Source organism: Seriola lalandi, unplaced genomic scaffold (genome assembly GCF_002814215.2).
Source record: "Seriola lalandi dorsalis isolate HSWRI2012SDOR001 ecotype SW California unplaced genomic scaffold, Sedor1 jcf7180002053538, whole genome shotgun sequence".
Classification (NCBI taxonomy): Eukaryota; Metazoa; Chordata; class Actinopteri; order Carangiformes; family Carangidae; genus Seriola; species Seriola lalandi.
The window spans coordinates 119,476-136,633 of record NW_019524091.1 but is presented as its reverse complement, the minus strand read 5'-3'; the positions used below and the strand labels follow the sequence as shown (position 1 = coordinate 136,633).

The 17,158-nt window shown below is 41.6% G+C and overlaps 1 protein-coding gene across 6 annotated transcripts in view; it reads left to right on the top strand.

Annotated features, from left to right (window-relative positions):
• Nucleotides 1-17,158, top strand: part of pkp4 (plakophilin 4) — a 77,315-nt gene that overhangs the window by 53,263 nt on the left and 6,894 nt on the right. For all 6 annotated transcript variants that reach the window (XM_087172633.1, XM_087172634.1, XM_023401203.2 and 3 more), the window contains 9 exons: nucleotides 1,610-1,780; nucleotides 4,917-5,127; nucleotides 6,074-6,206; nucleotides 7,882-8,095; nucleotides 13,706-13,889; nucleotides 14,786-14,903; nucleotides 15,591-15,782; nucleotides 16,046-16,219; nucleotides 16,507-16,657. In XM_087172633.1, coding sequence (XP_087028759.1) covers nucleotides 1,610-1,780; nucleotides 4,917-5,127; nucleotides 6,074-6,206; nucleotides 7,882-8,095; nucleotides 13,706-13,889; nucleotides 14,786-14,903; nucleotides 15,591-15,782; nucleotides 16,046-16,219; nucleotides 16,507-16,657 — 1,548 coding nt within the window. The remainder of the gene's footprint in view (nucleotides 1-1,609; nucleotides 1,781-4,916; nucleotides 5,128-6,073; nucleotides 6,207-7,881; nucleotides 8,096-13,705; nucleotides 13,890-14,785; nucleotides 14,904-15,590; nucleotides 15,783-16,045; nucleotides 16,220-16,506; nucleotides 16,658-17,158) is intronic.

Below are 17,158 nucleotides of genomic sequence, written 5' to 3'. Positions count from 1 at the left end.
AGGCTCAGGCTGCTTCCTGCACCACACATTTCTTAACATCTGCTCTAACCATGCTCTGATTGGTTCACATTCTTCTTAGACGTTCACAGTTCACTCTGGTCGACCCTCATCAGTGGTCCATTTAGTGCAGTGTTTACGATTTGCTCCTGCCAATTCTACCTGCACAAGAAAAACAACACTGACTGACAACACCAAGGCCAAATAAAACAAAACTTCTCAATGCCAGTTGCAGCTCTTTATCATACATTGTCTCCTTTTGTATATCAAGTACACAAAAAGACTGTTTAATCACATTCAGAGTGGCAATGTTTGGGCAGTTTGTTTTGTTCATTTCTCCACGATGCTCTTTAGAGTGTAAACAGACTAATTAATTGTTATTTCCTCTCAAGCAGGGAGCAGATCATATGTGGATTTTGGCAGCCAGATGGCCATTGGCTGTAGTTTTTGTGTTGTGTTTAAGTGCAACAAAAGAGAACAAAAGGGAATGCAGCTGCCCAACCTTGTCTGTCCTCAGTCTTGACAAAAATGATTTTGGTGTGTCAAGAACATGTAACCTGATAGAGAATCGGAAACAAGCATTGAATGTATTTTTATTTAATTTTAGTTGGGGTGACAATCAAATCAAGAAGGCTTGAGATGGTTTGTTTTTCTAACCTCTAATCCATTAAAATGTTCTCATAGGAGTGTCATGTTGAATATCTCTAGCAGAGCCATGGTGTTTCGGCACTGTTTATGTCATCTCTACATAATGTGGATTTGCAATGATACATGTTATTAGCAGTAGTTGATAGTTTTCTCAAGCTTGGTTTTATTGCCTTAAAGAACCATACTATTTTTTGCACATACATGTATACATTATTGACAACCATTTCACTTCACGTTCAATCGCTGGGTGACCAGAGTTGGTGGAATTTGTTTTCGGTGTGGCATGGAAAAAGCTCAGTGCCATTCACACATACACAGCGTCAGCAGCACAATATATATGATAAATCACACAATTTCCTCAAGCATATCATGATTTTTTATTTTTTATTAAGTTTTTCCTACCTTCCATACGTCATACTGATTTCCGTTCATTTCCATCAAATATGAAAATTAACCTGAAACTTGCTTGAGCGAGGTCACAGTGAACATCGTGTATGCTTTTAATTTTGGTCAGGGTTGCATTATTGTTTTATGGTAATGCACTGCAGACTTTGCAAATCAGTGGACTACATTACCATGCATCAATGACATTAAATTTGACATCAATTAAAGGAGACATGTTGTTTAATTTGATTGATTACCTAACTCAAGCAAATATCAAGTCTCTTGAAATAAACTTTCACAACCCAACAGAATAAATAGAAATGAGTGTAATATAAAGCAGCCTATCCCCACCCCCTATGCTATGACTGATACTGCTGTCCAAAAAGAATTACAATAAATAAGCTGAAAGTCATTCAGTGTCTTGCTAACTCACAATTTGACAGTACACACGCAGGTTGATTGACAGATTTTGCTCATACAGGGCTCAAACCATTGACACTTCGCTTATGAGGCTGTCTGCGTAATCACTGGACCATTGTGCAACTAAATGCTGCCACTAACGACTCGCATACATCTACAGGAATACGGAGCTCATATGCCAGTCAACACAGCCAGCTGGGCCAGGATTTAAGGTCAGCCATGTCCCCAGACCGCCACATTGCACCAATCTACGAGGATCGGACTTTCCAGGGCCCATTGTACCGTAGCCCCAGCCACACCCAGCAGGGCACCCTCTACAGGAGCACCTCAGGTTGGTCTGACGTTATTTATGTGTTACAACCCGAGAGACAAGTAAAAGAATCAGGACAGTGACAAGCCACACACAAAGGACATGTCAGCATCATATCTAGGACACACCTACCCCTGTGATTTTTTTTTTTTGTAAACTGCCTTATAATAATACCAAAAGCAGATTGTGTTGCAGATAAGGCAAATACTCCAGCTATTGTTCTGTGACTCTGATTAGCAAACTTTTAGTTTTTTTCACTAAATGAAAGCTCTTAGAGAGAATTTAAGGAAAATTGAAGAGATAGTGATTCAGAAGACAATGGCATTTAAATTCTTACCTTTTATGTCACTGGTGTGGAAAAGGTGTCAGATTCTGCAAACTAAGAACGGGAAAATATGCTAGCTAACAAGTGTAGGGCTGAAATCATCCCACTTGAAGAAGATGGTTTGATCCTTTGTGCAGTGTCCTTATAACAATAAATGTCATTTTTTGTCTTACTTCATTCATGTGATTTTGCCTGCTGGATTGTCAGCAGGCAGGTTCAGTAACTATAAAACACCAACAGAAGTTACAGTACAACAATCGTTTTAGGTCTGTACTTCCCAAGGCTGGGGTCCCAGGCATAGGCCTGGTGTAATTTGCTACAGAGCCATAAGAAATGATTTGAGAGGAAAAAAGAATGATAATTTTATGACTTTATAGTCCGTTTGTGCGGTCACTACCTTGAACTTTGAACGGTCTCTCTGATTTTTATCCACAGTTCATCATCGGTAAGCCTACTGCATCAGCATGTGCTGTCCTCCTGTTACTGTTGCAACTTGGATGCTAAAATGAGTATAAAACAAAAATAAGAGGAATCTCAGAGAGCTTGAGAATTTTTTTTTTTTTTTTTTTTTTTTCAGAGGAAGGTAGACATCATATGATATACTAAATAAGGAAATGTTTATTTTAGTTATTCCTCTTCCCCTCTAGGCTGGTCTGCATCAATGCTGTCAATATAAAAATGGCCCACAGTACAAAAAAGTGGGGATTTGCTGCTATAGTGAACAAACAACACAGTGTCAGACATACTCAAACCTACCAAACACTCAATTTGATTTTATTATTGACCTCCTATTTTATCTCTTTATTGCTCATGTTATCTCTGTATCTTCATGCAGCTGAGTCATGCAGGTCAAGATTAGCTCTTTTCAAAGCAATTTTTTACTCATAACATGATTATTTCCAGCAAACACGTCGTCGCATGAAGAGCACTTTCCTTTTGTTACTTTTGTTTTCCTTTTACCTTGTTGTATAGATGTCCCCTTTGTCTTCAAATATTCCACAGTCTTCCATTTAATTTAGGGCCCTTGACACTGGTGTATTGTCTCCCTCGGGGAAGACCATTTAGCACCCTTTAGCACTATGTATGTTATGTCTTCCTTGCTTTTCTCTCTTCCTTTCTATTTGTCTCTCTCTCTGTCACCCTCTCCTTCCCTGCTTTCCTTCCCTTCCTCTCTCCACTGTCAGACAGAACGGGTGAGACATGAGTTAATAGGCAGATACTGATATGTCATCCTGCCACAAAAGAGTCCATTACCCGTGTGTCACACTGAGAATGAAAAGAAGGATGAAGGGGCCAGGGGACAGCTTGGTTACCCACGTCCACAGCCTGCTCTCCTTTAGCTCTCCTGATGTTGGCATTCTCCACTCATCATCCCTCCGGCCTCAGATACACATGCTTAGTTCGCGCTCATACACACACTCCATTCAGCCCTCTCCTTGGCACAAAGGAGATCTGCTTAGACCGATAAGTTCACTAATAAATGCTATTGATGCTGTGAAGAAGCCCCACAGACAAGCCAGTATAATGTGTTTATGCCAGCTATATTGAGAAAAGGCAAGTGGGGTGGAGCTGGCGGGTGTGTTCAATATGGAGTCTTTATGAGAGTGAGCTCATTAGAAAAATCCAATTTGATCCTAGAGTATTCTTTGTTATGTTGTGAAATGAAATTTCAATGGGCCATTTTCCCCCACCAGCTTTCCAAGCAGTCTTTGACTTTTCTGGGAGCTTGCACTTTACTTTTTTTGTGCAGGTAGGAGCAAGCTTTTTTTAATGTTAAGCAGAAATATTGATCCTGGTCTGAAAAGACGAGGAATAGGATCCAAATAGTTCTGGTAAAATTGCAGAGCTACACTGTGTTGTTTATAATTTGTTTTCCTGTGTCTTTGGCTCTGTAAGGTCCCATTTTGAGAGATAACCATATTGCAGGGTAGCACTGCTGCCCAACATAGAAGTGCACTGATGTGAGAAATTGTGTTTTTGGAGCAGCCCCACAAGTTGACGTCTTGGTTCCTGGTAGGAGGGAGTTTGAGCACGCACATGCCCAGTCCTGTTGGATAGCTGATAGAGATCTGACTAGCACAGCAGTCATGCTGCCACACATCACGTGGCTCTTGTGAGAAGGAGGGCTAAATCCAACCAGCTTGTTTATGCAGTTCTGTGTTTGTGACCCATTGTGTTAAAAAACTAGGTCACAATATCACTTGGAGCGGATGAACAAAAGAAAGATGACTGAAGCGAGATGCTGTCAGGCTGAATATTGGACCTTGGCTGGAGGAATGACTTCTCTGCATGTTTGTGTTCGTGATGCTTCCACTTTACTAGTGTATCACTGACTGTTTTTGGAGCTGGTCATGGTTTACCATTGTCTCGCTGCTGTGTTTGGCAAAGTTAACCTAAGAATACAGTGGCGCAAAGGAGCAAGAAGGCGGTGAGGAAAAGGATTTATGGATCATCGAGCAGGTTGAGTCCTCTTTGAAAACCAGCAGGATCCCTCTGGCTAAACACAACCTTGTAAAAACAAAACAACAAGCAAACAGGCCTTTGAAGAAGAAGACTTCTGCTTTGTGGAACCATGGGAGCTGTGTTTTATCCTCATCATTTATTGGTTCCAGATTTGAGAATTTGCTGAGTCTGTCAGAACAGCTGCATGTTTGTATTTTCAGCTTGGTTTAAAGTTGTAAGCTACCGGTGTGCAAAGCTCAGAGTTTAGCTTAAAAGGTCTGAAATGCTGCTAATCTGCACTTTGTCGGCTGGGACGTGTATTATTAATGTTCAAACCTCCTCTCTGAATGGTGTGTGTTTTTTTTTTTTCTTTTTCTTTTTGGATGTCAGGTGTGGGGAGTCTCCAGCGGACATCCAGCCAACGCAGTGCCATGACCTACCAAAGAAACAACTATGCTCTTAACACATCAGCCACCTATGCTGATCCATATCGCTCAGCACAGTATCGGCCCTCTGATCCAAACTATACTCGCCAGGCTGTTGTCATGGACGATGGTGCCACCCGCTCACCCTCCATAGACAGCATTCAAAAGGATCCCAGGTAGGCACTTTTGTGTAATATTGTGTTTCTAAACTACTAGATGTAGCCTGAGGTTAAACCTGTGTAGTGTAAAACAAACCAGCCATCCAAAGGGACTACTTATGCTTACAAGGCATCCCTGTTCTGCTAGGTCAACACCGGTGTCCACTTACTAATCAAACAGAGAGCCCCTTGAACAGTCACACGCAGCTCGAACCATTAAACTGGCCTTACTGTGCCTTTGCCATTTCAGAATAGATTCTCACATGCACTGAAGTGCTGTGTCTGCTCTTGCCGTGCAGACGTGTATATGCATAGAAAGTGGGTTGACCGCTGCAGTAAAACCCCCAGCCTTGTACATTGGGAGCTTTGTTTACACTCTGTAATGTCACTACTTGAACTACTTGAAGTGAGTCCACCAGGGCGACTGCCTTGACCCAGGTCAGTTCAGGAAGTGCATCGTAGTAAAATGTCCCCTGGAATATTTGTAAAAAGGATTTCTGTTCAGAAATATGTATCAGTGTGTTTTCCAGCTTCGTAAGCAGTTTGACCAACCTGGTAATTCACACATAATTCAACATAGTTTTGGATGCATGTATGTCAGTTCAACTCCGTCCCACCTTGCAAATTATATTTTCTTTAAGTAACATGATAGTAAATATACAACAGAATTTGTATTGACTTCTGAGTGTAAAAAATGGTTCCTAAGGATATTTCAAGATTAGTCAAGAAACAATGCATTCTTCACGTTTTTCTTTAGTGTCCTGCATACAGAAAAGTAGTAATCCAAGTGTGACCAAAGTGGATTGTTACATAGAACCGGATGCGAATGTAATTTCCTGGACTTATCAGTTTGCCCCGAGCTCCTGAAGTATTCATTTTGAGGGAAACTGTGCCCGCGGAGGAGACAAGTTTATTCCTTTCTGTGTCATCATGCTGATACCTTTGTCCCCACCTGTGTCTCTAGGGAGTTTGCGTGGCGTGACCCAGAGCTAACGGAGGTGATTCACATGCTGCAGCACCACTTCCCCTCAGTGCAGGCCAACGCAGCCGCCTATCTGCAGCACCTGTGCTTTGGTGATAATCGAATCAAGGCTGAGGTAGGCACTGTACCGATCCCATGCTGTGTCTTAGTAGAATGACTTTAATCAAACACCTTCCTTTCTGATAATTATTATACATTATGCACATTCTTTGTGCATTTATCTGTGGAAATTGTGTCATGTTTAAAGGGAAGCTGCAGCTTAGTATACCTGGAGTTTTATTTTGGAAGCTACAGCCATTTGTTGTATTGCACTAAAATGCAGCAACATTGCTAACAATTCTTCAGATGATCAGACAAGTTGTGAACATTACCCCAAATTAAGTTATATTAATTTGCAAGAGAAACAATGGCTTTGCCTGTGCAAGGAGAGATACCACTACAGCTCACTTTTGGTTTTATCTTGCAATAAAGTAGTTGCTGATTGCTTGATGAATAATATGGCCTATTTTTAATGCTTTTGCCCCATTCCCAGACCTCAGCAATTACTCTGGTGAGTCAGTGTCATCAAAACCAAAAGAACTGATCGCCGGAGTCATAAAGATAAAACCTAAGTAATTATAAGCCATTTTCCTTTGAACCCCGTTTTTTAGCTATGCTCTAGGGATGGTAATGTCAGTCAGTCAGTTGGTCCACCACTTTGGTTCAGCCTGAAATATCATAACATTTAACGGATGTACAAAGATAAAAAATTTTGCTCAGACATTAATGCCCCCCTCATGACAAATTGTAATATCTTTGGTGATGCCTCCTCTTGTTTTCAGTTCCTTTAATACCAAATACCTGCAAAAATAATGGCATTACCATCATCCTCTGCTGTAGTTGGTCTTCAGTGCTAAGTAGCAAATGTTAGCATGCTAACATGAAACACTAAGATGTGTTAGCATTAAGCTGACAGCACACTGTGCCTCAGTACAGCCTCACGCCAAGTACAGCTTCCAGTTAGCATGTCTTCCTCTGGATATCACAGTTTAGCAGGGAACTTGTTCTGCCTCCAGAGGTGTCAGCACAAGATGGGGGACAAAGAGCTGGACACAACAACTCAGTTCACTACTTTTGTAGCGATTAAATCTACTGTAGATTCACACACAATCCTCTTGTATAAAGAAATCCCACTATATTGCTGTGGAGAAGACCCCTCATTATGCCGGTTGTGCTTATTTTTACTCAACCAAGCAAAGCCAGCATGATGCTGCCCCAGTGTGTCACTTTTAGATACGTTGATGGCGTTCTAGATTCTGAGGCGTGACGTGTACCACAAAAGCAGCAGCATCTGTTTTCCGCCACGCATTTGGCTCTGTGACCACCTCCGGTGCCGGCTTATTGCCAGATCAACAATTCGCCCCCCAATTCTGTGTTTGTGCCTTTTATATAGAACGGCGAGGCGGGATAAAGGCGAAACATTCCCGCCTTGAACAGGCTGTGTAAAAGGGGCTGCATAGACACAAAGACACATTCACACTGCTTAGTCATATCATAAGCCAATGAAAAAGGCCCACAGCGTACAGCAACAGAAAAAAATAGACATACTGGAATCCCTCAAATATTAAAGGTCAATCTCGTCATTTTTCAACATAATCTATTCTGGTGTGGAGTTTTGATAGGAAGGAACAGGGAGAGAAATAAGACATTAGGTTGTGTCTTAACAATATATAAGCTGAAAAATTATGACCACTTGTCAGAATCATTTCCTATTTACTAATGGTGTGTGATCCCATCCACTGTGTTTATAGGTATGTCGACTCGGAGGAATTAAACACCTGGTGGACCTACTAGACCACAAGGTCCTTGAGGTCCAGAAAAATTCATGTGGAGCTCTGAGGAACCTCGTTTATGGCAAAGCAGTGGATGACAATAAGATCGCTGTGAGGAACGCAGGAGGCATCCCAGCTCTGCTCCGCCTGCTGAGAAAGACTGTAGATGCAGAAGTGCGGGAGCTTGTCACAGGTAAGTCTGCATGGGGGAAGAATATGTACTGTATGCAGGTTACAAATTGTAGTGAATTGTAAGCTCGATGAAGTTACCCTCCCGCACACACATCTTTGAGAATGTGTGTATGAGATTTTTCCACAAAATGATGACACTTTATGACGTTCCTTCATCTGATGCACAAAGAGTAAAATCAGAATTACATCTCCACAGCATTCAATAACCCAAAGGCATTCAATGTACACTCATAAAACAGAAAAAAGCAGTAAATCCACACATTTAAGAACCTGGAAACAGAGAACATTTGAAATCTTTACATTTAAATAAATTAAACAAATGATCAATTACCAAATTGGTTGCCTAATCTTTGGTTGATGGACTAATCAATACTTAGACATTAGGTGTAAATAAAGATACTCTAACTAAACAATTAAACTGGCTGCTTACCCTGGTCTATCCTATCATCATCCTATCATGAATGTCGCAGTACATGAATCATGGAGGCTTTTCTGCAAGTTGCTCCTGCGGCTGTCACTACTGCATATGATACATGGAAAGAAATAAAACCACTTCCACCGGATTCATATTCTTTTATTACTTAGGCTGCAGAGAGATTTAACTCATTCTCTGTCTGAAAATTGTCCCTGACAGCATGCTTGTCATTCTCCTCCTCTTTGCATCGGGCTGTGTGCAGCTTGGTTGTATTTGTGTGTTGTCTGAGCTCTGCAAACAGGGTATAAATCCATGTTGTTTTGGATCAGGGTGGAGCGCTACAGAAATAAGCAAGCCAAGACATTTGGCTCCCAGGTGGCTGAGTCAGCTGTTTGTGCTCGACTTCAAACCCCCGCTCTAACATGGTCTCAGGTTACAGTCCAGCGGTCCTGAGGGAAAACATTACAGCCGGTGTACAAACAAAACACACTGTAGCATTTGTATATTGTCTGGGAAGAGATTGCCTTCAGTTTTTTTTGTTTCAACTAAGTGTCTGTTTACTTTGCCTAACACATACCAAAGGAGAAATAATCAGGAGAAAAGCATCTTTTAAAATCTCTGCTCATACTTGTGCTTGTGTTAAAGCACATTTAAGTATATGAGGGCTTATGTCTGAGAACCACTAAAAATGTCTCTCTTCACTCCCTTCATTCAAATTTCAAAATGTTGTACAGACATGCATTGCACAGTCAGAGTCAGCAGTTTTAATGTGAGCTCTGTTTTTCTCCTTTCAACCACTAGTCAGAGAGCCTGCTGTGGTTAATTGGTAGTGCAGGCCCCAGGATGGGGAGCAATTAGAAAAGGTCAGTACTGCTGCATCACCTTTGGTTAATTACAGCTGATGAGAACAATCCAAATAAAGAGCTTTCAGGTGGATGACAAGGGCATCTCACACCACAGCTTTAAGTGGAGCAGATAGAGCTCATTCACTCACCCACAGCTCCTTTTTACTTATTAAGCACAGTTTGGGTAATATTAACAATTTGAATTCAAACACCCTCTCAGGGTATTTAAGAAGGAGACCAGTTGTCAGGACTTTGGGGCTCCCTGGTGTCAGTGGCTCCCTCTCGACTCCCCTGTGAGTTCCAAGGGTCAGCTATGTTCCATTAGAGCTAGCTGCAAGAACAGGCCACCCCTTGCTTCAGGTCAGGGGTCATGTTATGGGGACATGCAACGTGATCTGAGCCTCCTTACCTGCCTTGTTGTCCAGCAGCTGTTGTGGTTATTGCGGTGTCCTCAAACGACCCTGAAGATCAAAAGGCCAAGCCCATAACACTGCCATTCGCTGCAATACAAGGGAATCCTGAAACTGGCCCTTTCATGCGTCCGCGAACACACACACACACACACACACACACACACACACACACACACACACACGCACACATGCACAAAAGCAATATTGTGTTACTACTATATAGCTTCTTATCTTGGCTATACTTAGGCAAACTCAGCTACATACTTAATCATGATTTCATGATTGTGAGTGTTGTGTGTTTGAGTCTTTGAGTGTTTGGAGTTGGTTCACTTGGTTTTTGTGTTTGTTTGTTTTTCTTTTTTATTCCAGTCTTGTCCTTCATGACACCACAATAACTTTTTAACTGTGTTATTTTTTTTTTTTTTTTTTTTTTTTTTTTTTTTTTAATCAAACTAGCACTACTTCAAAAAAGTCAAAACTACTTAGCATCAAGACACATCGAACAAGTTTTCAAGTGATGACATCGGTTGTTGTTTTTGTTGGTTGAAAGTAAAAAATTAGGTGGTTATGACCTTTGATTAGATTAAAAATGAGAAACTTAATTTGATCCAAAAATGAATCCGGTCATAGCGATAAGCAGAAATACACTGACTTCAACTGCACAAAACAAAAAATGAGAAACGCCCACTAACCTCAAAAGTACACCACAAGCAATTTGTCTGAGGTTTAGTCAATGCAGCACTGACAAGTTTCCAGTTCAACTCTCAAAAACTAAAAGGTTAATAAATTGGGCAGTTTTTGGTTGATCAGCAGCTTTTCACAGCTTGAAATAAATACCCACACAGTTATTGCTTCACCTGACAAAGTCAATCACATGCTGACTATGATTTAAGAGAATAAGAAGCAGTCAGACATTTTGGGAATCATTCTTTCATCAACTTCTAGACATCACTTACCACAGACTAGAACCATGGAGAAACTGCTTGCATAGCAGTTCATCAAAAGTGATAATTTCACTATAATTTTAATGTGAACAAAACCCAGCCTTATTGGTAAATATCTTTCTAGCTAACATGATATACAGTAACATGTAAAGACGGCCCATTCAGAGACGTCAAATATAGTCAATTATTTATGTCCCAAAAAACTTACTGATGTGTTCATCAGTTACTGGACTCATTACAGAGTAAGATGAGATCCTGTGGGTACTGGAGTAATTGTAATCATTACAACATGAGTCTAGCTGACCTGGGGGGGCTGATATTTCTACATGCCAAAGCATACTAACTGCTGGGCCAAGTTACAGGGAAAATCCTGGGGAGAAAAAAAATAGAAAACTATTTTGGAATTAATACAAGTATGAAAGCTCTGCCTTGGGTTTGGCAATAGGTAGATGGTGCGAACTTTGGGCTGTGACACACAAAACTGACCTCAATGAATTAGTCTGGTAAAGGAAAACATGCCATAAAAATAATCTGACTACTGACATACACCTAAAATTCTGCACCTTTTCAGGAATATCTCAAAAGTGATCTCTGTCTGTAATTCAGCCATTTTCATGCCACTATGAATCTGTTGAAGCAGTAGTTTTATATGCTCATAATATAAATGAGAATATGTCTAATAATTTCCGCTGTCAAGTTTCGGTTTGTCTAGCACTTGCATTGTTAGCCTGCTGTTTTGTGGACAATGAAAAAGAAGTGGTGAGAGACACTTTGCAAACTCAATGGGCAACAGTTAGCCATAGACACTCAATGATGGCCCAATGTCCCTGGCTCGGTGCGTCAGGGCCCTAAAGCTAAAGTCATACAAATACAATCCTGTCTGACCAGTTAGTTCCTGATCAGCTATGGTTTGACATTCATCCTCTCTGTATTGCCCTCTGCAAAGCCCCAGATCTGTTACAGCTGAGCTGCCTCAAGTCAAAAGAAATGTCCATTTAGTTTTCAGTTCAGCTAGTTCTTGGATCAGTGCTTCAGCAGCTATTGAGACATTCTAACCAGTTTTATATTTTTCACCATCTCTCTGTTGCACCTCTTGTGCTCTCTGTAGTTTAGCTCTGAATAGACTATTGGCCCGGGTGTCACAACAGTGTTTATCTTAGGTCACTATTTGAAAGCCACCAGAGAACATGCCACTGAGCAGAGAACAAGGTTTAGGACTCTGTTTAGTCACACAGATCGGCTCCTTTAGACTGCCAAGTATAACTTAAGGGTATTGCAGCTCGTGTTACACCACTGACATCATTGTCAGTCACACTTCAGTAATTTGCCTGTTGATTTCTCCGGCATGCTGCCACCTCCACAGGACCAGCGTGAAATCCTGAAGAGAATTTTCATTTCAGCAAATTGACATTGGAGTGGGTGTGGAGGAGCTTGTCCAAGGCAGAATGGATTGTGGTATTTAAAGAAGCAGAAAGGTTGCTCGGAAAGCATGAGAATTTATGTGTTATCTCCGCATTAATGGTCCTACTTCAGGGCAATCCAAGTATCCCGTGAGAAAGGCAAACACAGACCTGAATGTGCCTGCACGAGGAGCAGAGCCCCATCACCACAGAGGGATTTGATTGAAATGTATCCCACAGCCTGAGTAGAGCAGAGACGCAGGCCCACCTGATGTTAGGGTTTTGGCATGCAACCCCACACACACCGCTAGAAAGCTCGGATAAAAAGCAAATGCTGCATTTTAATGTTCGAGAGCCAACTATCACTTCATTCTCAGCTTTGCCTTGATATGTTGTCAATATAAAAATTAAATAATGAAGTTCACTTAAGGATTTTAATGGGTTTTAAAGCTCTTTCATGTAGTCTTAAAAAGATAATGGTAAGTGAAATGACTGTTGATTAAATAACTGTCAGAGACACTGTTTGGCATGCATGTATATCTGTCTGTACAGCTTCTTGCCAGCTTAACTTCTTCTTGGCGAGAAAGGTGTACAGCGTGTTAAAAGAATAAACAGTGAGGTTATGTAATAAGAAGTCAGGAAAGCTAATTATTATTTTTGACCTCTTCCAATGAAATGTCCTTCTATAGAAAATACAGCTACAACCAGACAGGATTCAGTGTAACAGCTTGCCCTGGTCTGTAGGTCATGTACTGTATTCTGCATTTACAAGCCAAGGTTAGCAAGTTATAGCATAAAAACAATAGCAAAACTGCAAACGTCATGCATAAGTCATGAAGCAGTAACACTTGGACCACTAACACTCATGTAATGCTGTACATGCACTTCAACATTTGGCTGAGGCAGCATTGGATTTGAGTATTAGTCATGTACATAGTCCTGCGTCTTCGGAGTAGACTCCAGCTCATGCGGCATTAGCCTCCTCCAAGGTTACTGGTGCCCTGCAGAAGTTAGCCTGTGCCTTAGTATAAGCCTAGCAGCAAGAGCCATCTAATTAGAAGAACATGCTACATGCTGGCTAATCCTTGACAGATGCAGCATCAAAGGCTGCCAGGACTGTCCCTGATTATCAGTGGTTACCAAAAGTATATTTGAATTGAGTGAAATGATGGCATAATTTCTAAAGACTTTACATTATTTATATTTCATTTCAAATGACTGAGCCTATGCCATATGGATGCCCGCCTAGTCCTCTTTATTTCTTTCTTTCTTTTTTTTCATTTCAAGCAAATAATCTTCGCCCTGAGGATATTCTGCCTAGATGAAATTTGATATGAATGTCTGATGCCTCAATGCTAGAGTCGTGGTTCATTTCTGAAGAGGAGTATTTTCACTTTGGTTCTGTGTGAGCGTGTCTGTCTTTGCTTATTTGTATGTGTGCGTTTGTGGACACATCCTCACAAACTTGAGCTATTAAAAGCACAAGTTGTTGGTTTCTCTCTTGTGTTGCCCTAACAGCATATGACAGCTGACGTAACTGGAGGTGTGCGTGTCTGCTTCTCAATTGCCTGTGTTTGCATGTGTGTCCCCGCAGGGGTGTTGTGGAACCTGTCGTCCTGTGACGCCGTCAAGATGACAATCATTCGGGACGCCTTAACGACTCTGACCAACACTGTGATCATACCTCACTCTGGATGGAGCATCTCCACCTTCGATGACGACCACAAGCTGAAGTTTCATTCCTCCCTGGTGCTGAGGAACACCACAGGATGTCTGAGGTAAACCACCTGATGAACACACTTGGCACTAGCACCCCACTGTGGACATCTGACACTGTTACATCTAGTGGGCTATGCATGCATACTGTAGCTCTTCTGTAAATAGCTATGTTAATGTTGTTTTTGAGGAATATATAATACTGGAGTGACCGACCAGAAACGTAATACACCAGAAAGTAATTTTTACAGACCAATCAAAATTCACATTCACAGTATCAGAATGGTGAGCAGTTTGTCATAAGTAGTGGCTTTAATATCCCACATTAAAGAAAAAAATAAATTTTTTGGTAATTGGCCAGGGTTAGGGTTCTTCAAATAGCTAGAATTTCGACCCGTTTTGTCTTTGTTTCAAAGCCATAGTTTCACATATTATTACAGTCAAAGATTATATGAGATCATCTTTGACGTCATTGAATAATCCCAGTTTCTCTCTTGGGGCATCCTCCTTTGAAGACATTGTGCTTCATGCAGAGCTCAGCCTTTAATTGGTGACAGCCAGTTGAACTCTGTGTGTGTGTGGTGTGTGTGCGTGCGTGCCTCTTTGCACACATTTATGCATAGGTATGGTTGTGTGTGTGTGTGCGTGCGTGTATGTGTGTGTGTGTGTCTGTGTGTGTGCGTGCGTGCGCGTGCGAGCACACTTACTTCCCTATTTACTCAGCAAAGTGCTATAATGACTTCGATCAGACCACACACACACTTCATACATTATTTATGGTGTATGGGGATGGCAGAACCAATATTACACATTCAAGTGGGAAACACACAAACACACCCACACACAGCTGTCATTTTGTGTGTTTACATATGCTCATTTGTTTGTTGAGCAAAGATGCAAATCAAAGGCCTTATATGTGTGTGTTTGTACGCACGCGCGTGTGTGTTCTTTTTAAAAGGAACCTGAGTTCAGCTGGCGAGGAGGCCAGAAAACAGATGCGCATTTGTGAGGGCTTGGTTGACTCACTGCTCTACGTCATCAAAGCCTGTGTAAACACCTCTGACTTCGACAGCAAGGTAGGCACTAAGGCGCACACACACACACACACACACACTTAGCCAAGAGGAAAACATGTTGCCACATGATAAAGGGCTCTGGGGGAAAATCCTACTTACCTTGACTGAATCATTTTATTACCGGTGTCTAAAAGACCCTCACAGTAGCAGCCAACAGCAACTGTTTCATGTGCTTTGTCACCTAAACACAACCCATACGTGCATATTCAGATTCAAGTAAGCTAGCTCATTAACCTGTTATACAGTATATTTACATTTTTTTCTATGGTATCAGTAGAAACGAAATCAGATCTTTCAGTCATGCATCTGTGAGCTGTAAAAGACATAAGAAATCAAGTGACTCATCTGTACCGTGGAGATCATCTCCCGTGGGAACTGGGCTTGTTAATTTTGTCAAACATATATGCTCATTGACATTCTGCGAGGCAAAGCCTGTACAGAGCTCAAACAGCATGGAATTAAGTCCATTTGCTCTGGTGCAGATAGTCTTTCTAACTGGAGACCCTTGGGTTCCATATCTAATTGATTTGTAACGCAGAAAATAGCAGGGCTGTGTACCACACATTTGCTGTAGATACTGTAGCGTGCTGCACAGAGTTTATTGTATTGTAACTTTTGTCATGGTGATTAAGAAACCGGCTGCTATAACTACCACCCAAACCTCTTTCTTCATCTACCTGCCCTCAGATTGTGGAGAACTGTATTTGCACTCTAAGGAATCTGTCATATCGTTTGGAGCTGGAGATGCCGCCATCCCGACTGATTGGGGGGCAGGAGCTGGACGGCTTACTGGGCAGCGAGTCCCCCAGTAAAGAGGTGGATTCCAGCTGCTGGGGCAGGAAGAAAAAGAAGAAAAAAAAGAGTTCACAGGAAGACACAGTGAGTGTGCTGCTTTTTAATAGTGACTTAGAGCAGTTTTCAAATTGGCAAAAAGTTTATATTGTCCTTATTTATTTAACATTTACTTCCCCATTCAAATGAATGGGAAAGTGTGTCCAAAATTTTCACTGGTGCTGTATATCAAAGTGGATGTGTTTAGCAGAATAGACCACACACAGAAACCCACACAGCCTATTTGTACTACATTGTATTTAGTCCAGGATGTGCCGCACACTGACTAAGCACTTTGCATGTTTGTTCAGTGGGACGGTGTCGGACCCATCCCCGGCTTCTCCAAGTCTCCCAAGGGGGCAGAGATGCTATGGCACCCTGCGGTGGTTAAGCCTTACTTGACGCTGCTGGCTGAGAGCTCAAACCCTGCTACTCTGGAGGGCGCGGCTGGGTCCCTTCAGAACTTGTCAGCTGGCAACTGGAAGGTACAGTACCAATGTTTATGTATTTGTGCACATATAAACAAACACACACTTTCTCTTCTGATTTTTATAGACAATGTTAAAAGTGACATCCTACGAGACAAAGAATCTATTCAGCTGTTTAAAAAGGATTTAACAGCTCACCTCCTCTGTGTCAGTCAAAGGGGACGTCCATTTTACACTTGGAATGACATGCTAAAAATGTACACCTCCAGACCATCCATTTTCCTGTGTGACGTCTCGACCTTTTTAAAGTTTTAATGCCTTTTTGTGTGTGTGTGTGTGTACAGTTTGCAGCATACATTCGTGCAGCAGTGCGTAAGGAGAAAGGACTACCCATCCTAGTGGAGCTGCTGAGGATGGATAACGACAGAGTGGTGTGTTCGGTTGCCACCGCTCTGAGAAACATGGCACTGGATGTCAGGAACAAGGAACTTATAGGTTAGGAGTCACACTGTCACGCAACTAACTTTTCAGATTGTAATGGGATCAGCTGGGCTGAATAGAATTATAAACAAATATTTTTTATAAACTTCTCATGCAGAAGCAGGATCAGGGTGTTTTGTTGCTGTCTAACTGCTGGTTATTATTTTTCATTTTGTTTCACTTCAGCCTTTTCTGTTCCATTAAAACCATCTCATTTAATGAACAACAAGTTTTTATGTGCTCTCTCTCTGTGGAATTAATGAGGAGTTACAATCCCAGCAATGCAGGGATGATGCCTGTAGGGAGGGGGCAGGAGCTGCAGTGTTGGTTTAAGGTGCTTTTGGTTGTGCATCTGTGGGGGGAGGCTGTGCTGCATGTATTCAGGTCCTTTAGCTGTGCTGCTCTGCTGAAGGAGAGATAGGGGAAACAATCATTTTTTAACACCAGGATGCACACACACAGACAACCTTGCAAAGATAGTGCAATGTCATTTGGAAAAACTGCCTACCTCACACA